Source organism: Chrysemys picta, chromosome 9 (assembly GCF_011386835.1).
Source record: "Chrysemys picta bellii isolate R12L10 chromosome 9, ASM1138683v2, whole genome shotgun sequence".
NCBI lineage: Eukaryota > Metazoa > Chordata > Testudines > Emydidae > Chrysemys > Chrysemys picta.
The window spans coordinates 28,647,686-28,669,032 of NC_088799.1; the positions used below are offsets into that span (position 1 = coordinate 28,647,686).

Genomic DNA, 21,347 nt, shown 5'->3' on the forward strand with positions numbered 1-21,347 from the left:
GGGAGCACCCATAACTAAACTATTGTCAACAGGCCCAATCCTGCAAGAGACAAGTACTTTAGACCATAAAAATGGCCATACGGGGTCAGACCAATGATCCATCTAGTCCAGTATCCTGTCTTCTAACAAAGGCTGGTGCATAGGCGCCGACTTCTCTTCTGCCACATGGGTGCTTGACACCCCCCCCGGCCTCTTGCCCTGTCCCTGCCCACCCCTACACCACCCTTACCCTGCCCCAATTTCACCACTTCCCCCAAGTCCCCACCCCTGCCCCGCCTCTTTACTGCCTCCTCTCCCGAGCACGAGCACGCTGCATCCCCACTCCTCCCTCTCCCTCCCGGAAAGTCCTAAGTGCTGTCAAACATCTGTTAGGAGGCGGGTGGGAAGGACTGGGAGGGGAAGGAGCAGGGATGTGGCGAGCTTGAGGGAGGAGGAGGCGAGGAGATGGTGGAGGGAGCTTGGCTGCCACTGGGTGTGGAGCACCTGCTAATTTTTCCCAGTGGGTGCTCCAGCCCCGTAGCACCCACGGAGTTGGTGCCTATGGGCTGGTGCCAGATGCTTCAGAGGGAATAAACGGAACAGGGCAATTACAGTTCGCCGTCCCAGGCCAATGGGGGCGGCAGGAAGCGGTGGCCAGCACATCCTTTGGCCCGGGCCACTTCCCGTCGCCCCCATTGGCCTGGAGCAGCGAACCACAGCCAGTGGGAGCCACGATCAACCGAACCTACAGACGCGGCAGGTAAACAAACTGGCCCGGCCCGCCAGGGTGCTTAGCCTGGTGAGCCGCGTGCCAAAGGTTGCCTACCCCTGAGTTATAGCATATCTTTTAGAAAGATATCCAGTCCAGATTTAAAGACTGCAAGTGCTAGAGAAGTCACCACCTCTGCAGGTGAGTTATTATTGCAATGGTTAATTACCCAACCAGTTTAAAATTGCCTCATTTTGATGCTTTTCTCTGCTAAATTAAAGACCCATCTAAACTCTGAAATCTCTTTCCCATACAGGTAGCTATAGACCACGATGAAGTTAAGCCAGCTCTTAACCTGCTCTTTGATAAACCAAGTAGCTGGAGCTGTTTAAATATCACTAGGAGGCAGGTATGAGGGGGTAAATGTGTTAGTCTGTATCCACAAAAACAACAAGGAATCCGGTGGCACCTTAAAGACTAACAGATTTATTTGGGCATAAGCTTTCGCGGGTAAAAAACCCACTTCTTCAGATGCATGGAGTGAAAATTACAGATGCAGGCATTATTATACTGACACATGGAGAGAAAGGAGTTACGTCACAAATGGAGAACCAGTGTTGGCAGGGCCAATTCAGTCAGGGTTGATGTGGTCCACTCCCAATAATTGATGAGGAGCGGTCAATTCCAGGAGAGGCAAAGTTGCTTTTGTAGTGATCCAGCCACTCCCAGTCCCTATTCAAGCCCAAATTAATGGTGTTAAATTTGCAAATGAATTTTAGTTCTGCAGTTTCTCTTTGAAGTCTGTTTCTGAAGTTTTTTTGTTCAAGTATAGCTACTTTTAAATCTGTTACAGAATGTCCAGGGAGATTGAAGTGTTCTCCTACTGGCTTTTGTATGTTACCATTCCTGGTGTCCGATTTGTGTCCATTTATTCTTTTACATAAAGACTGTCCCTTTTGGCCAAAGTACATGACAGAGGGGCATTGCTGAAACATGATGGCATCTATAACATTGGTAGATGTGCAGGTGAATGAGTCCCTGAGGGTGCAGCTGATGTGGTTGGGTCCTCTGATGGTTTTGCTAGAGTAGATATGGGGACAGAGTAGGCAACAAGGTTTGTTACAGGGATTGGTTCCTGGGTTAGTTTCAGCCGTACAGAACGCTGAAGAGGGCAGCCCACTTCCTTCCCTGCCTGCCAACCAGAGTGACGCAGAGCCCTCCTGGCAGGCGGCGTGCGCGGAAGGGCCGCGTGGAAGCGCCCCGCTTAAGGAAGCCCTGGGGGCCCCCCTTCTCTCTCTCCCCCTGCTAGCCGGGGTGCGCACTCCGCTGCCCGGGGGCTGCCCCGCGGGTATTTTGTTTCTGTTTTTCCTTTCCTTCACCGCTCCAGCCGGCTGGTTTGTCCCCCCCTTTGCTGCTCTGGCTGGCCCGGCGTTTTTTGCTTGGGGTGGCAAAAAAGCCAGAGCCAGCTCTGCAGAGGGCCCAACCACATCAGCTGCACCCTCAGGGACTCATTCACTTGCACATCTACTAATGTTATATATGCCACCACGTGTCAGCAATACCCCTCTGTCATGTACATTGACCAAACCGGACAGTCTCTATGCAAAAGAATAAAGGGACACAGATCAGACACCAGGAATGATAACATACAAAAGCCAGTAGAAGAACACTTCAAACTCCCTGGACATTCTGTAACAGATTTAAAAGTAGCTATACTTGAACAAAAAAACCTTCAGAAACAGACTTTAAAGAGAAACTGCAGAACTAAAATTCATTTGCAAATTTAACACCATTAATTTGGGCTTGAATAGGGACTGGGAGTGGCTGGCTCACTACAAAAGCAATTTCCCCTCTCTTGGTATTAACACCTCCTCATCAATTATTGGGAGTGGACCACATCCACCCTGACTGAATTGGCCCTGCCAACACTGGTTCTCCACTTGTGAGGTAACTCCCTTCTCTCCCTGTGTCAGTATAACAATGCCTGCGTCTGTAATTTTCACTCCATGCATCTGAACAGTGGGTTTTTTACCCACAAAAGCTTATGCCCAAATAAATCTGTTAGTCTTTAAGGTGCCATCGGACTCCTTGTTGATTTACTAGGAGGCAGGTGAGCCAGACGACCTTGACCCCTGCTTGCATCTCTTCTCTGCACGCTTTGCAACATGAGTGTTGTGTCTGGACACTGAGCCCGCCGAAGACCACCTCGGACAGAGCTATCAGTAGCAGGGTGGCCGCTTACGGTGAGGGGGGATTAATTTGCAACCAGCCCGTCTGCAGCCCACTCGCAGGGGTGGTGCAAGGGAGGCGGAGGGACACTGCGGAGGCTGACGGAGGGTTTGGCGGCTCTTCGTCGGCTCTGTCCTCGTCGCACAGAGAACGCATAGAGAAAGTCCCGCCCTTTTCCACAGCACTGTTCTCATTGGCTGAGGACTGTGAAACCCTGGATGGGATTGGTGCTGTTGTTGTCAGTCAGGCTGGTAGCGCTTCGCTGCACTGACGGCGGCGGGCTTGGGACCGAAATCGCTGGTGGGCTGCGCGTCTTCCGGTCCCTTGTCGGGCGCTGGGCCTGCTCTTCTGTCACCCTCGCCGTGCGGCGGCCCCCGGCAGCACCATGGCTTGGATGTGCATGAGGTGAGGGCTGGGGTGGGGCCGGGGGCAGGTTTCGTGTAACTGCGGTCAGCGTGGCCGGTTGCTGGGGGAAGGGGCTGGTGGAGGGGGTGGGTTGGAGCTGGGTGCCTTGGGCTGGTGGAGCTGAGGGGATGGGCTGGGGCTGGGTGTCCTGGGCTGGGGATGGGGGCTGGTGGAGCTGAGGGGGTGGGCTGGGGCTGGGTGTCCTGGGCTGGGGGCGGGGGGGCTGGTGGAGCTGAGGGGGTGGGTTGGAGCTGGGTGTCCTGGGCTGGGCGGGGGGCTGGTGGAGCTGAGGGGGTGGGTTGGAGCTGGATGCCTTGGGCTGGTGGAGCTGAGGGGGTGGGTTGGGGCTGGGTGTCCTGGGCTGGGGGCGGGGGGGCTGGTGGAGCTGAGGGGGTGGGTTGGAGCTGGGTGTCCTGGGCTGGGGGAGCTGAGGGGGTGGGTTGGAGCTGGGTGCCTTGGGCTGGTGGAGCTGAGGGGGTGGGCTGGGGCTGGGTGCCCTGGGCTGGGGGGGGGGCGCGCTGGTGGAGCTGAGGGGGTGGGCTGGGGCTGGGTGTCCTGGGCTGGGGGCGGTGGGCTGGTGGAGCTGAGGGGGTGGGTTGGAGCTGGGTGTCCTGGGCTGGTGGAGCTGAGGGGGTGGGCTGGGGCTGGGTGCCCTGGGCTGGGGGGGGGGGGGCGCGCTGGTGGAGCTGAGGGGGTGGGCTGGGGCTGGGTGTCCTGGGCTGGGGGCGGTGGGCTGGTGGAGCTGAGGGGGTGGGTTGGAGCTGGGTGTCCTGGGCTGGGGGGGGGGGGGGGGGGCTGGTGGAGCTGAGGGGGTGGGTTGGAGCTGGGTGTCCTGGGCTGGTGGAGCTGAGGGGGTGGGTTGGGGCTGGGTGCCTTGGGCCGGGATGGCTGGTGGAGCTGGGCACCCTGGGCCGGGGGGTTAGGGGGCCTATTATGGAGACAGTTATCATTTGTAGTGTTGAGAGGATGTGACAGTTATAATGGAAAGAGAGTGACCAGTTCTCATTGGTGTGAGATGCCTGTCTCTTCCATCCTCCCTTACCCATCCTGTGAGCGCTGTTGTTTCTCCTTAGCTGGGCTCTAGTGCTCCTTAAATCTTGGCATTCCCACTTCAGTTATACATGTTACATTAATGCATTTAAGTCATTATTCTCTGCTACCACCACATTTCCAAAATCAGGGCAGGATTGTGCCTTTAAAGCACATCTTACTTGAATTAGTATATAGAGAGGAAAGTGCTGCCTCAGGAGTCCCAGGGGAATTATGGATGATTCACCTGGAGTTCCACAGGAAGCAAATACACCTTGAACCAGTTGCTCAGCCACCCTTTATACGGGTATGGTATGTGTTCCCTTCCATGTCAAGCCAGTAGCTGGTGGAGTTGATTGCGTATTTCACTTTCCCCGTCACACACCCATGTAATGCCAGTTTAGTCCTATTAGAACATAAGAGGTATGTGGCACAACATATATGTGGCTTTCGAATTGACAGGTTGCTAGTATAGCCCTCAGGTGGGCAAAGCTTAGATGAGTTTGTGGTAAACCCTGGCTAAATTGTGGGTTTGATTCCATGGTTCTTACTCAACCATGGATTACTCTAAAACGGGGGACGGCAGCCTTTCAGAAGTGGTGTGCCGAGTTTTCATTTATTCACTCTAATTTAAGGTTTCGCATGCCGGTAATACATTTTAACGTTTTAGAAGGTCTCTTTCTATAAGTCTATAATATACAACTAAACTATTGTTGTATGTAAAATAAATAAGGTTTTTAAAATGTTTAAGAAGCTTAATTTAAAATTAAATTAAAATGCAGAGCCCTCCGGACCGGTGGCCAGGACCCCAGCAGTGTGAGTGCCACTGAAAATTAGCTCGCGTGCCGCAGGTTGCCTATCCCTGCTCTAAAATTAGAGTGATATTGTGCAAAAGAAACCAAAGTTGATCCAGACAATGCTCCAAATACACAGCATTTGGAAGCCTAGTCACACTGACAGTAGTTTAAGATAATTTAAGTAAATAATATGACTGTGCAGGAAGGTCTTGCTGTGCAGTTATGATGTGCTATGCTGTTAACTGTTAACAGCCTTCCAAAGCACTGAGCATTCATTTTTGTGTTGCTTTTGTAAAGATCAGCAAGTGTTAGTGCTTTTCTTTGCATTGATATGAATACATGTATTTGACATACATGGTCACAGATGTTTTTATGAGTTAGCCAAAAAGTACAATATACTGAGGAGTTATTGAGGATTTCTCTTTATAATAAGAAAGGAGGAGTATAAGAAAGAATCTTCATCTCATTGGTGAAGATTCTTACTGTGAGTGTCCAGTATGACTATATATGCCAGGACTGAGTAGTTGTCTCAGAAGTGTTATAAATATGTTATAAAAGTAATAATTTCACTTCTTGAACTGTACCGTATTCAATAAAGCAACTTAAGTGACTTATTACAGTTTGGCTTTGTACCTCATTGTATCTCACCTGAAAAGTGTAGATTGCTAATGCAGATAATAATTTGTTTATATTACTTCCCACTTGCTGTCTCTAGTGGATTCTGACAGTCCATAAATGTGATGTCAGGCAGAAGTGATCAGGTATCATCAATGAGAACAGCCACTCTGCTCTTTGAGAGAACCCATGCCAAATAAACTAGTGTTTGTAAAGCACTTATTATATAGGACTATATTAACTAAAAAAAACTAAAAAAGGGCCACCGTGACTTAACCATGTAAAAGAAGCAGTGAGAGATAAAAAGACTTCCTTTAAAAAGTGTGTCAGATCCTAATGAGGCAAATAGAAAGGAGCATAAACGCTGCCAAATTAAGTGCAAGAATGTAATAAGAAAAGCCAAAGAGGAGTTTGAAGAACGGCTAGCCAAAAACTCCAAAGGTAATAACAAAATGTTTTTTAAGTATATCAGAAGCGGGAAGCCTGCTAAACAACCAGTGGGGCCCCTTGATGATCAAGATACAAAAGGAGCGCTTAAAGACGATAAAGTCATTGTGGAGAGCCTAAATGGATTCTTTGCTTCAGTCTTCACAGCTGAGGATGTTAGGGAGATTCCCAAACCTGAGCCGGCTTTTGTAGGTGACAAATCTGAGGAACTGTCACAGATTGAAGTGTCACTAGAGGAGGTTTTGGAATTAATTGATAAACTTAACATTAACAAGTCACCGGGACCAGATGGCATTCACCCAAGAGTTCTGAAAGATCTCAAATGTGAAGTTGCGGAACTATTAACTAAGGTTTGTAACCTGTCCTTTAAATCGGCTTCTGTATCCAATGACTGGAAGTTAGCTAATGTAACACCAATATTTAAAAAGGGCTCTAGAGGTGATCCCGGCAATTATAGACTGGTAAGTCTAACGTCAGTACCGGGCAAATTAGTCAAAACAATGGTAACGAATAAAATTGTCAGACACATAGAAAAACATAAACTGTTGAGCAATAGTCAACATGGTTTCTGTAAAGGGAAATTGTCTTACTAATCTATTAGAGTTCTTTGAAGGGGTCAGCAAACATGTGGACAAGGGAGATCCAGTGGACATAGTGTACTTAAATTTCCAGAAAGTCTTTGACAAGGTCCCTCACCAAAGGCTCTTACGTAAATTAAGCTGTCATGGGATAAAAGGGAAGGTCCTTTCATGGATTGAGAACTGGTTAAAAGACAGGGAACAAAGGGTAGGAATTAATGGTAAATTCTCAGAATGGAGAGGGATAACTAGTGGTGTTCCCCAAGGGTCAGTCCTCGGACCAATCCTATTCAACTTATTCATAAATGATCTGGAGAAAAGGGGAAACAGTGAGGTGGCAAAGTTTGCAGATGATACTAAACTGCTCAAGATAGTTAACACCAAAGCAGACTGTGAAGAACTTCAAAAAGATCTCACAAAACTAAGTGATTGGGCAACAAAATGGCAAATGAAATTTAATGTGGATAAATGTAAAGTAATGCACATTGGAAAAAATAACCCCAACTATACATACAATACGATGGGGGCTAATCTAGCTACAACAAGTCAGGAAAAAGATCTTGGAGTCATCGTGGATAGTTCTCTGAAAATGTCCACGCAGTGTGGAGAGACGGTCAAAAAAGCAAACAGGATGTTAGAAATCATTAGAAAGGAGAGAGAGAATAAGACTGAGAATATATTATTGCTCTTATATAAATCGATGGTATGCCCACATCTTGAATGCTGCGTACAGATGTGGTCGCCTCATCTCAAAAAAGATATACTGGCACTAGAAAAGGTTCAGAAAAGGGCAACTAAAATGATTAAGGGTTTGGAATGGGTCCCATATGAGGAGAGATTAAAGAGGCTAGGACTCTTCAGCTTGGAAAAGAGGAGACGGGGGGGGGGGGATATGATAGAGGTATATCAAATCGTGAATGGTGTGGAGAAAGTGAATAAGGAAAAGTTATTTACTTATTCCCATAATACAAGAACTAGGGGTCACCAAATGAAATTAATAGGCAGCAGGTTTAAAACAAATAAAAGGAAGTTCTTCTTCACGCAGCACACAGTCAACTTGTGGAACTCCTTACCCGAGGAGGTTGTGAAGGCTAGGACTATAACAGGGTTTAAAAGAGAACTGGATAAATTCATGGTGGTTAAGTCCATTAATGGCTATTAGCCAGGATGGGTAAGGAATGGTGTCCCTAACCTCTGTCTGTCAGAGGATGGAGATGGATGGCAGGAGAAAGATCACTTGATCATTGCCTGTTAGATTCACTCCCTCTGGGGCACCTGGCATTGGCCACTGTCGATAGACAGGATACTGGGCTAGATGGACCTTTGGTCTGACCCGGTACGGCCGTTCTTATGTTCTTATTAAGGTTGGAAAAACATAGTCTTTTTGCGTATTCTCTCTGACTTTTGACAAAGTTAGGAATATGGGGGGCAGTGAAGCTTAGGGCAGTATTTTATTGAAAAACGCCAGTGTTGCCCTTTTTCCAGCCCTTTCTGGAGAATGAAATGAAAGCATTTTTGCCATGGCAAAGTCTCTGTATCCTTTTTCAGCAGAAAATTATAAACCTCTGAGCATGAGGAACCCTGACCAACTCAGTATTCTGGTGCTCTGTTGTGTGAAACATTACTCTCTTCTGCCCCTTGCTCCTTTGATCCCCCACTCAGCAGAAAAAATTCTGAAGAAATAAAACCAAGATCCTTTTAGTCTTCTGCTGCTCAATCTTGCCCTAAAAGCATTCAAAACCTCCTACTCTACAGTGTTGACTCTTTTTCTTAGTGTTTGAAGATTATATTCTAGTCAGTTAAATAGTAAAAATAATTTGACAATGTGTTGTTTGTGTGAGTCTGTAATGTCTTGGAGACAGTTTTTTTTTTTTTTTTTTTTAAGGGTATAATTTAGGTGAAAATTGCCAGGTAAGGTAGAATGGTTACATAAAGATGTGAAATATATACATTCACACTATAAAAGGGAAAATTAAATAGACATTTATAAAAGGGGATCAAGAGTAATTGAAACATTCAGACTACTTTTTTAAATATAATGTCAAATAACTTCTATTCTATCTTTCTGCAGAGATTCTGCCTGGAAATACTTACAATCTGCCCATCTTGGAGGAGATAGAAACTATTCCCATTATACCTCTCGTGATTTTTATTCCCAGTTTGGGTTAGAAGACTTTCTATGTACAGATGACATTCCTGGGACAGATGAAGATACAGATTCAGCTGTTTTATTTGGAACCTTGCGAGGAAATGTGGTTGGATTACGTTATTACACAGGGGTTGTAAGTGCAGTTTGAATAATAAAGTGCTACTAAGCAGTTGTAGTTGGAAAGTGGGAAAAAAATTGAACATTTTGCCTTTCTGTTGTTAAAATTTCACAACTTTTCAGTATTTTCTGACAAGTCCTAAGGTTTTCTCATTCATTTGTTGGTATCAGTGTATTTAAGATTCTATACAGTTCCAAGAGAAGAATTCAGTAGTCTAAACCCGCAATTTAAACTTCAGGATTTGTTAAGGTATCTTTTAGATCTGCTTTAGTTATTTACTCTGGAGCTGGCTGGAGATAAGATAAGAGTAGCCCCCAGGAAGTTGACTGTAGTGGAAGGGAAGATGTTTTCCTTAAAGTGCCCTCCCCTTTCTGCTTTCTCAAGTTGTACACTCATTTAGAACTGTGCAAAGATCCTTGTAGCTAGCTCAGTCCTGCTAGCCACAGTCTTTATAGTGTTGGTGGATGGAGGAGACTTTTGATGATATAGCACTTCAATAGAACTGGAAGCCAGGAGAGATGGATTGTATATCTGGCCCATGTGATTTTAAGCAAGTCACTTAACATACCTATCCCTCAGTTTCTCCACTGGTAAAAAGGGAATGCTGATATTTACTAGCTTTCTGTAAGGAGCCATGAATTCTACAAATGAGAAGTGTTGAATAAGTACAAAGTATTATAGGATATGTCTAACCAGCCCGCAGGCAGCGAACCTACCAATCCAGGTTGACAGACTTGGCCTAGCAGGGTTTGTGCTAGTGCTCTAAAAATAGCTGTGTAGACGGTACTTTGAAGTAGCTGCTCAGGATGGAGCTTGGGCTCTGAAGCCCACCTCTTACCTAACTTCTAAAGTCTTCAGTATTTTGAATAAAGAATTATTAGAGGTAAAACCAGCCTATTATGCTAAAATAATCTTTAAATTTAGCTTCAGAATGGCTATACATTTAGGTATTTCTGTAAATAACTTGTAACTAAACAAGTCTGAGCTTTTTTTTTTTTTTTTTGGCAGGTTAACAATAATGAAATGGTTTCACTTCAGAGAGAGCCCAATAACCTCTATGATAAAAATGCAGTAAAAGTAAACAATGTAAATGGAAACCAGGTAGGCCACATCAAAAAAGAACTTGCAGCGCCCTTGGCGTACATCATGGACAACAAGCTAGCAATAGTTGAAGGGTAAGTGGGCAGATGAAATATTTAGCTTCATTTTTATAAGATAATGGCAATTTTAATATTTTTAGTATATTTTATGTAGCAACAATGAAAGTGTATTTCCTTTAGCTGAGATTACTGCCAGTAACACTGATGGCTGCCATAACAGGCTATAGGCTCCCTTTATGAACCATCCAGATTGCAGTTCATTTTCCTCTGTAAATGACAAATTCTAGAGGCATCTGTGAGAGTAGAATTGACAAAAGATTACTTTGTAATTCTTACTCATTGGTTTGGCTCCTTTAAAGGATTCTAGTAGGGCTGGTGAAAATTTTTCTGTTTGAAACTGTTTTTAATGGAAAATTTGGATTTTTGACTAAATGATTTCCCCCTCCTCCCAAAAGTGTCTCATTTCCATGGAAAACTTTTGTTTATTCATCAAAATATTTGTTCTAAACCAGAAAGTTTTTGGCTGAAATTTTTCAGTCTTTTCAGAAAATTAAAATATTTCAATGGAAAATTTCAACAAAAACAAAAAATTAAATTTTCATTGACATTTTTTCTTCTGTAGGAAAATTTTGAACTAATCTATATTCTAATACATTATGCAGACTTATTGTAAAAGAAAATTTCTTTTTTTTTCCCCCTGAAAGTGAATGTGGCAAAAAGTTGTTCTCATCATGCACATACAATAAAATTGGTAGTTCTGAGCAACTGTCTTATTGGAAAATGACAATTTGTAACACAGGCAAAATTGTGATTTTTTGCAAAATGTTAATTATAGGTGGCTGTGAATCAGTTTCTGATTCTGATTTGATAAACAGTAACAATCAGAAAAATGTTTTATGTTAAGTAGCAATTATATAATGTTAAACCGGTGTAAAATTGTCATGAAAATTTGGCAGTCCTGGCTAACTCTTGCTAATCCCATCTTTCTGTGACTGTAGTGCCAAACTCCAAGAATTCAAAAATCAGAACACATGCTGAGATGAGTGGAAAAATTGTGAAACTATTTAAATCATTTTTTAGATTTTTATTAAATTTGGATATTGTCTTCAGATTTTGAGCTCTTAAAGTGTAAATTGTCCTGTACAAGCAATTGCTCTCCATTCTCCTCACCCATTCCAGCTCCCACTCCGGCACTATTTTTAACAATATTTGCAGCTTTATTCTCTTTGCAGACTCATCTTGTGTCATTTTTGTTTTTGTCCTTCATGAATAGCATCCTCTGGAAACCTTATTACTAATGCTGCCAGCCTCTAATATACCTCTACTGAACATGTGGGAACTGAGATATTTTTTGTAGGTTTCTGACTTGGCTACACTTAGACATTTTGTCATGAGGGACAGCAAAAGAAACATTTCTAGAGCTGTGCCAACAATGGATTGGTTTTTTTGGTAGACTGGCAATTCCAGAAAACTGGGTGGGGGGGGGGGGGGAATGTGTTGGGTCAAATAAAATGTTTAGGACAACCTAAAACAGAACTTTTTGTTTTGATTTCAAGTGATTTTGAATGTTTGATATTTTTATAAAACTAAAGGAAATTTTGAAACAAAGTTGTTTTGAACCAAAAAATTTGAAACATTTCCCATAGAAAATGTCATAACAAACTGTTTTAACTTTTTCTCAGTTTTAGGGTTTCTTTTTTTTTTTTTTTTTTTACACATGACCAACTTTGACAGAACTGATATGAATTTGTGAAAGGTTTTGTCAAATCTGCAGTTTTTTTTCCCCTCTCACAAAAAAAAAAAAAAAATTGATTTAAAAATTTCTCTAGCTATGTCCTTGGCACCTTGGTGTTTTTTGTTTCCTGCTAAATTTCAAGTCCCTGCTCCAAAACATGGAAGTGTTAGAGCTTCCCAATGAAATATTTGTAAGATTTTTTTTTTTTTAACATGAACAAAATAATACATTATTTCCCCTAAACTAATTTGAGGAGCAGTTGAACTGTGTTTGCTGAAACTTTCCAGAAAAATTCATCCCCAGGCAGACATTTTGCATGGAAAACTTCAACCTGAGTGGGTAAAGTTTCAAAAAGTTATAAGTAACTAAAACAGGATCTTATAATTGAAAACGTTAGGCAACTGTAACTTTCTGCTCCATCTCTAATGTATTAATATCATATAAAAATACTGTATTATGAGCCTTATTCTTACTTATGCTAAGGGCACTTCACACTATTCTGGTAGGGTAAAGGGGTTTAAAATGAGCATAAAGTTACTTTAAGCACAGTTATATGCTGCCATAGTGGTGTAAAACAGGCTTTCGTACAAATGTGAATCTGGCCCATTATATATTTTAATATTGTAGTAGAAGCTGAAAGCTTGGGCTGTTGAATGGGTATAGCACTTGGGCCAAGTAATCCATTATCTGTGCAGTTTGCCTCATACAGCCAATTGAAATTGTTGCATGAAAATTAGTTGTAGAACAACAATGATTGGTTGAATTCTCTCTGATATCATGATGGTCTGGAGACTCTTGGTATGGCACAAATACTTGACTTACTGTAGCTGTATGTTACATAGGTATACTTCATAAAGTCAAAATGGCTGAGAACTTAAAACAAATTGGTAACACATCACAAATCCCATTGATGATTCAACCTGATGATTGTCTGAACAAAAAACTCTCAACCATGCTTGTAGCCGTTTCCATACCGTTTACACTGACACGATGGAGATTCTGGGTTTCATAATGACATGCAGAATGCCAGTAATGGAATCTTACTATATAAATGAATGCCTGATAGTTTTCTTAGGAGTCTGCTTCCTTGGTGGAACTTGTGATTTACTGTTTCTATGTTCTAATGACTATAACAAGTTCTTTATTTCATGGGAGTATTAATTATATATTTTCTCCATTGGAGTCTGCTATGAAATGTTTTACTTTTTAAGTGAGAGGTATGTTCCTTTTTTCTTTATTCTTCAGGATTGTCCCTTATGGAGCAAAGAATGCCTTTACTATGCCTGTACAAATGAGTTTTTGGGGAAAAGAAGAAAATAAGCAAGCTGTTCTAGATGAATTGAAAATGCATGGATTTAAATTGGCTCCTCCTTCAAAAAGTAAGTTATAGATTTGTTTGTTTTTGTCTTTAAAATATTTCAAAGATGACCTTTGCAAATCCTCAGTCTTTAGAAGAAACTTTAAAGGCTTGATCCTGCTCCTGGTGAAGTCAATGGTAATATTTCTGTGGATTCATTGGCAACATCACCAGCCCCAAACGGGCCAGATCCGGGTTCATAGTGAATGTGCAGTTGTGCTCCATCTGTGCTATAATGTGGGTTTTTCCTTGACTTTGTAGACATGAAAAGTGATTGAAGGTTGTGGCAAAGCAGATTTGTTATTCTCTGGAATCTTTTTTGTTTTTGTTTTTTGTTATCCTTTTCTGTCTTTCAGCCTGGGTATGACCTGGAAATTGTGTTAGTATCACTAACCTCCTTGTGAAAGAAAGGGGGTCAAGTGTTCATGCTAATTCTTTTCATAGTGTTGACCCAAAATATTGCTTCTCCTGCAGGTGTGCAAAAGAGAGCGTGTTGGCTTTAGGCATAGTATTAGGCCCATTTCTTTTCCTTATTCCTGACTGGGTTAGATCATAGAGTTGGTATAATTTAAAGGTAGATGAACATACAATGTTGACATTAGTAAAGTTGTGTTTTTTGTAAAATTGTTGAGCATGTAGATATAATTAAGTGCTTTAATATATTTAAAACAAAGATGAAAGAAACTGTACTATAGTCCTGATCTTAATGTGAGTGAAACAGAGTTTCATCTTTTTGCATGGTGAAAAATCAAACCCTCTTATAACAGAAATGTAATCATGTCAACATTTCTTTTTCCCCAGAAACCCCTTGTACCAGGGTTCTTGAAATCAACAGGTCATGCTTTGATATGTTATACTTGCAAAACCTTATGCAGCACTTTCCTTTTTGTTGTTGATCTAATTGTGCATTGAATTGTTAGACTACTAAAACATTACAAAATGTAAGAATAAAAATGCCTAACTGGTAAGCAATAGGACTCTTCACAAGGAACTATGCTCATAGTCATTTCCCATATGTCACAAATAGCCATTAGTTGGTAAAAATTTTTGGTTTCTACCACACATAGTTGAATAAAAAACAAACTGGGAGAAAAAGGCACCATATCCTGTTATCAGTCATCTGAGCAAGCCAAGTCTCTAACTGCTGTGTTTGTGTTTTTTCTAAATGGAACACAGGTTCAGAATTTGGTTTTGGATCAAGCTGGGTTTCTGGGAGAGCTGGACCAAGCTACAGTGCTCCAGGGCATGGTGCTGTGCAGATGACAACAGAACAGGTGTGTGGTGGTTTTTTTGGTAGTTAGTTATGTTGAAAATATATACTTTTAAAAAAGTGAACTTGGTGCTCATGAAAGTGAGGATTAGTCCTTTTTCATGAGCACTGAAGTATTTTGTTTACAATTTTCCACTCTGAAACAAATATCTTTTAAAGGGCACAGTCAACTTGAAATCTTTTTTTGTTTTGTTTTTTGTTTTAACCATTATAGGTTCAGCTACTATACCTGCCCCAGAGTCCATTTGCCAGTTTTTATGGTTTTAAAGCCATTCTCCTATTTCCTTAAATGTCTTTTCTATACCTTGTTTCAGTGGGCTTTACATACAGCAACAGTGAAACCAATTGGACGCAAGGTGCTGTCAAATGTGCAAATTAAAATTAAAAGAAACACATTGTGTAATAATCTTAGATATTTGTCAATATTTTGCTCACTATTGTTTTTTACTTGACTTTGTCCATTTAAATTATCAAGCCATGAAAAGCCTTGGTTCACGCTAAAGAGTTTCACAGATATAATTTGAATTGCACCCATTTGAAGTCTAAATTTGGCCAGGTGTACTCAGCACCGTGAAGATTTTTTCACATAGCTGTGCCAGTATACCTCACCCTATTTTATAATGCACATTTTAGTGCCAAGTTGGGATCTGAATGTGGCTATTTCCCCACTACTTCTGCTTTTTCTTTGTTACCTACCCTCCCCAGTAGCAGCAGTTTACAGAGTCTAGTGGCTCCAGGAGTCATTTGGAGATCTGGGTATCCATATGGCCATGTGACTGGCATCCGTTATGTCATCAAGTATTTATTTAATGTAGAAGTTGAGTTTAATTGCAACTTCTGTATTTATGCATTGCAGCTTAAAAGTGAGTTTGACAAATTGTTTGAAGATCTGAAAGAAGATGATAAAACTCATGAAATGGAAGGAGCAGAGGTATTTGTTCTATTGAAAAAGTCTTTCATAGGCTTTTAAATCAAGCCTTAAATTCTGTGTTACAAACTTCATATGTAAACATCTATACATATCTTCAAAGTTTAGCAGTGTCATGCTAGAATAATGAGTTGTCCTAAATACCAGTTAATTTAAGTTTTAAGAGAGCAATTAATCAAACGTTATTTCCCCTCCCCCTTCCCAAAGGGAAAAGGGTTATTTCATGTGAAAGATGTATAACATTACTTTTTTTGACTTATAGGCTGTTGGAACACCATTACTTCCACACCAAAAGCAGGCTTTAGCTTGGATGGTTTCACGTGAGAACAGTAAGGAGTTGCCACTGTTTTGGGAAGAGAAAAATAACTTCTACTGTAATACACTTACAAACTTCGCTGAAAAAGAACGACCAGAAAATGTTCTTGGAGGAATACTGGCTGATGATATGGGATTGGTAATTATGTGTAGTGCTTTAGTGAATTTGAATACAGTTTGACTTATCTCTGGAAAAAACATAAATTTTATCCTTTGCATTTTATCTAGGGTAAAACACTTGTAACAATTGCATTGATTCTTACTAACTTTCATGATGGCAAACCTCTTCCTGTTGAAAAGGTTAAAAGCGATCAGTTGCATAAGGTAAGATGTATTTTTTTTTTTTTTTTTAAAGGATGGCACACCATGACTACTGTTTTTTGTGTGAAATAATTTCTTCTAGCAAGTAATCAAAAATCCTTACCTCATATCATTTTTACAGTTGATATGAGCTTTTTATGCTTATAATATCCAGTGATATAAAGTAAGAAGCAGAATGGTATTATGTTACACCGCCAGGTCAGATATAATTAGAGGACTTAATTTAAATATATTTTGAAACAAAATAGTCTGTGTGTTTGAACTTTGAAACGATGTACTCCAGGGAAGAGTTAAATTTAGAGATGAATACACAAATAAGTATGTTTTCCTCTAAGGACTCGCTTATATAGTTCCCATGCATTGCAGAGACTATACCTAAAAATATGAAACAGAGGGTCTGAATGTGGGGGGGAAACACCTCAGATTTATTTACTTTGTGGAACACCTTCTTACCATATAGTTTAAAAAAGGATAGGGAGGGAGGGAGGATTGAAAAGGTCCTCTTGGATCATCTAATCCAAATGCCAGTTTTGCTGCACTCACTCCCTTTCCCATAAATTGATTTAACTATGCCGTGGAAAGAGTAAGTACAAACATTGTCTGATTATTTTATTGTAATCTGTACAGGAATTAGGATTTTTTTAAAAGCATGATTGCATCAAAATTATGTGGTAATGCTTTGTGTCTGGGCTCAGAATAGTCCGAAAAGTTTAGTGGTTTATTTTCCTTCCAGTATACCCGTGTAATTTGAAGTTCTCTTTCTGCCTGTCTACAGTTCCCTTTTGGTGTATCTGCCTTTTTTTTTTTTTTTAACTATATGAATGTGTTAAACTCATAACTTTTTAATCTTTTGATTAATGTAAATATATTACCACTAAATCAATCTTTTTGAATGCAAAAAATAATTATCTAGACAGATGAAACCCGTAGCTACCATATTAGTTGTTACTACATTACAGAATAAACTGTTGTTTTTCCTTAGGAATCTGTTGTCACTGGTGTGAAAAATGAAGGACATGAACTTTTGAAAGGTAACAGTAAAAATGTGAAAGGACACAACAGTACTTGAATTATGAATAATACATGCTAGCGCTAGATCTGTTAACTCAGTAATATACAACAACACTATTATTAGAATAGCAATATGCAATTACAATTAGAGTTAGTTGAAAATTTTCCAACCAAACTGGAAAATGTCGGTTCATCAAACTTGAAATCGCTCACAAAAATTAGTCAAGTTCGATGAACTTTTGCCAAATCACAAGCAGGGTTCTGGCAGAGCCTGGCAGGCTGTTGAGGAGTCCAACCATGTGGGCTTCCCTGGGGTTTGCAAGGTCCATGGCTCTGGGGCAGCTCTGCTATGCCAGGGTTTCCAGGCTCCTACGCAGCGAAGAGCCTGGCAGACCTGGAAGTCCTGACTTTAACTGGGGCTTGGGTCCTGGCTTTGCAGCACAGAGTCTGGAAGCCCTAAGAAACTGGGGTTTTGCCAGGGCTCTCAGGCTAGGTTCCCAGTTCTGCGGTAGGGAGCTGGGAAGACATGAGAGATCCCAGGATTATTGCCACAGAACTGGGAGCCTGGAAGTCCTGGGATGGGTTCTGAGGGTCTGTAGCTCCAGGGTAACCCTGCCATGCATACTGCCTCAGATCAGGGACCCCAGACTCATGGGTTAGCTGGCTCCCCTGGAGTTTGGAAGCCCTGGGGTCCGTGCCCTTTGGCAGTAAGTATGGAGCCACAAATTCTGGTAATGCTGGCAGCTGCTGGATCAAATCGCTATTCCTCTCAGTGTTACCTCTGCTGTGGTCCCCGAGAGCAAATTTTGTTTCAGAAACATCATAAGGCAGTGTTTCCAAAAACCAATATCTTTTTAGAATTTCTAGTTTGTGAGAAATATTGATAATTTTGGTTTCATTCTATACCAGACTTTGAAATGCCAAAATTTCTGATGAATCAGAAATCCTGAGTTTTCGCCAGGTCTGCTTACAGTAGCAATTCTCTGAGGACCTGAAAGGTCTTTACAAACTAGTTAAGCCTCTCAGTAGCTCTAAGAGAAGTAATAAAATACACATTTAAACTGAGGCATATGGAGATCATCTGACTTGTCAAAGTTACCTTGTTATTTCCACTCTCTTCCCCAAGATTGTGAGGGTTTTTTAGTAATATAAAAGTGTAGCACCATTGCATTCATTTGGTTGAACTCATTGTGAAAGGAAAGTTACTGAGTTGGAGAGAGCAGAAATTGCATACAGTACATGCCTTTTCCTCACCTTTTATTTTCTGGTATTTATGTGCACACATTTTTGAGTACTATTTACACTTACACCAAAACTGCTTCTGCAAGTTTAGCTGCTTCAGTTTTCCTCCGCCAGGTCTATCCTACTACATTTTATCTCTTGAATTTACTTTTATGTATATTCTTCTTGGGAATTCTTAGTTTCTTTTTTCTCCAACAGATACAATTATTTAAGATGAAGATCTTATTTACTTTTTTATTTATGGATCGGTTACAACATAGCTCTCTGTTTCTGTTGACTTTAACTAGTTTTAGGTAACCCAGAAACTCAGATATCCCTAATTAGTCAAGTCTGCAGCTAGAATAACCCTCATCTTGGAAGTGCTCTATCCTGACGTAGCTTTGTTGGGACTGTCTTTGCTATCCGTATGGTATTTACATTAATTTTCTCCTTGTGTCTTGTAAGTTTTGTACTTGGGTCTACTACAATAATGTGGTCAGACCCAATTTTATGCCTTGATCTTGCACACAAGTGTAAGGTTTTATTATTATGTACTTTAATATAAGGTAAAGGTCACTGTATCCCGCTATAGAGGAAAGACTTTTTTCTGTTGTAAAACATTTCTAGTTATTTCTGCTCCCTAGCTCTTCATCAGCTCAGTGTTGGTCTCATATTTCTCCATTTCACAATATCTGTTCTCCTCTCGGTGTAAACAGTGCTAGTAACAAGGACATACCAAATCTCTACTAACTACCATTTCTAATCTAATAAACCTGCTTTGGATAGAGCCAGACTCTGATACTGTACTTGGTCAAATAATGTTTAATTGTCTCTTGTTATGTGGACTGAGTCCTTTTGGTCTTCTCTGTTGGGACAAGTTGTGTTTCTCTCAAAGTGCTTTGTATTTAAGTATGAACTTACATGATTGTCTATATGATACTTAAATAACAATTTAAATGTCCAAGAATAATGTATGATTTAAAAAATATTAATATCTAAATACAGGCCCATCCTTAATGTTGTATTCTTTTTAAGCTAACATTAATAAGGGTCATCTATTTCAAAAGTAATTTTAAAATAAAAAGGGTCTAGAATAATCCCACAAAAGCCAATAAATGTATTAGGATACCTTTCAGGGTCTGATTAGAAAGCTAGTTTGTATCTTTAGCTTTCTATCAAACTGACATCAAAGCTATGTCAGTTAGAACCAGGCTGTGGCATACTAGGGTACAATTCAGATCAGTGGAGGGCTGTGTCACCGCTGCCTTGCAACCTGGGTGCCTTACAGTGCCTTGTTGAAGTAGCTCCCACGTGGGCTGCTCACAAACAGCCTTCCAGCATGCAAGCCATAACCGGAGTGTCATGTGTAACTGCAGCCTGCTAGTTACTCACTGGTTCTCATCAGCTTTGGTTATACTGCAGGGGGACCTCAACACACCCCCAGTCCCAGATTTCCCTACAGAAACGTATGTCCTGTACTGCTCAGCCTACTCCTGGACAGCATAGCTATATTAAGTCTGTTCTTCCTTTAAGGGAAAAATATGCCAGTTTATTATCTTATATAGAGTTACCTAGACACTTCAGCTTCAACACACTGGATTAGATGAAACAGTAAAACAAGTTTATTAACTATAGAGAGAGATTTTAAGTGAGTACTGGTAATGAGGCATAAAAGTCAGAAATGGTTATTAAAAAAAAATCAGGATAGGCACTAGTAAGTGTTTTAACTTAACAAACTATGTTAAATTCAAGCAAAATTTCTCAACACATGCTTCCAGCAAGGCTACTGACCAAACTCTTCAGGTATGGACGCCCCCCCAGAGTCCAACAGCTGTTTTCCTTTGTCAACTTAGGTGCGATGTCAGAGACAGACAGGGAGAGAGAGTGGCAGTCTTGGGGTGTTTCAATTCCCTGCCCCTCTCCTGAAAATGTTTTTCCAGTTGGGAACTAGGAGACAGAGTCTGTGTGGAAGGATGTTCTCCACTGTTTTTTTCTACCAGTTTGAGCTTCCTTTGTTTCCCCTTCCTACTTGATGACTCTGTTTACTACTTAGGGTATGTCTACACTACGGGATTAATCCGAATTTATATAATTCGAATTTGGAAAACAGGTTGTATAAATTCGAAATGTATGCGGCCACACTAAGCACATTAATTCGGCAGTGTGCGTCCAAGTACCGGGGCTATCGTCGATTTCTGCAGCGTTGCACTGTGGGTAGCTATCCCATAGCTATCCCATAGTTCCCGTAGTCTCCCGCGCCCATTGGAATTCTGGGTTGAGATCCCAGTGCCTGATGGGACAAAAAACATTGTCGCAGGTGGTTCTGGGTACAGCCTCACCTCCTCAATCCCTCCCTCCCTGCATGAAAGCAACGGACGGCAGACAACCATTTCGCGCCTTTTTTCCTGGGTGGGTGAACACTGCAGACTCCATACCACGGCAAGCATGGAGCCCGCTCAGCTCAAAACAGCAGTCATGAACATTGTAAACACCTAGCGCGTTCTCGTGGAGTTTATGTTGAGCCAGGACCAGAAAAATGAGGCGAGGAGGCAGCGGCGGCGGCAGCGCAGCGACAAGCATGATGAGGACATGGACACGGATACAGAATTCTGTGAAACCATGGGCCCCGGTGCTTTGGAGATCATGTTGTTAATGGGGCAGATTCTATCCATGGAACGCCGATTCTGGGCAAGGGAAACAAGCACAGACTGGTGGGACCACATAGTGTTGCAGGTGTGGGATGATTCCCAGTGGCTGCGGAACTTTCGCATGCGTAAGGGCACTTTCATGGAACTTTGTGACTTGCTGTCCCCTGCCCTGAAACGCCAGAATACCAAGATGAGAGCAGCCCTCACAGTTGAGAAGCGCGTGGCGATAGCCCTGTGGAAGCTTGCAACGCCAGACAGCTACCGGTCAGTCGGGAATCAATTTGGAGTGGGCAAATCTACTGTGGGGGCTGCTGTGATGCAAGTAGCCAAAGCAATCACTCAGGTGCTGCTACGAAAGTTAGTGACTCTGGGAAATGTGCAGGCCA

At 41.7% G+C, this 21,347-nt stretch overlaps 1 protein-coding gene across 4 annotated transcripts in view; it reads left to right on the top strand.

Annotated features, from left to right (window-relative positions):
* Positions 1-3,000: 3,000 nt before the first annotated feature.
* Positions 3,001-21,347, top strand: part of HLTF (helicase like transcription factor) — a 54,644-nt gene continuing 36,297 nt past the window's right edge. For 2 of the 4 annotated variants that reach the window (XM_005312909.4, XM_042853656.2), the window contains exons 1-9: positions 3,156-3,322; positions 8,860-9,070; positions 10,064-10,230; positions 13,136-13,269; positions 14,424-14,521; positions 15,374-15,448; positions 15,708-15,899; positions 15,989-16,084; positions 17,064-17,112. In XM_005312909.4, the coding sequence (XP_005312966.2) occupies positions 3,303-3,322; positions 8,860-9,070; positions 10,064-10,230; positions 13,136-13,269; positions 14,424-14,521; positions 15,374-15,448; positions 15,708-15,899; positions 15,989-16,084; positions 17,064-17,112 (1,042 nt within the window). In that variant the 5' untranslated portion in view covers positions 3,156-3,302. Of the gene's footprint in view, positions 3,323-8,859; positions 9,071-10,063; positions 10,231-13,135; positions 13,270-14,423; positions 14,522-15,373; positions 15,449-15,707; positions 15,900-15,988; positions 16,085-17,063; positions 17,113-21,347 lie in introns of all 4 variants that reach the window. The other 2 variants (XM_005312908.4, XM_042853657.2) reach the window with 2 other exon arrangements.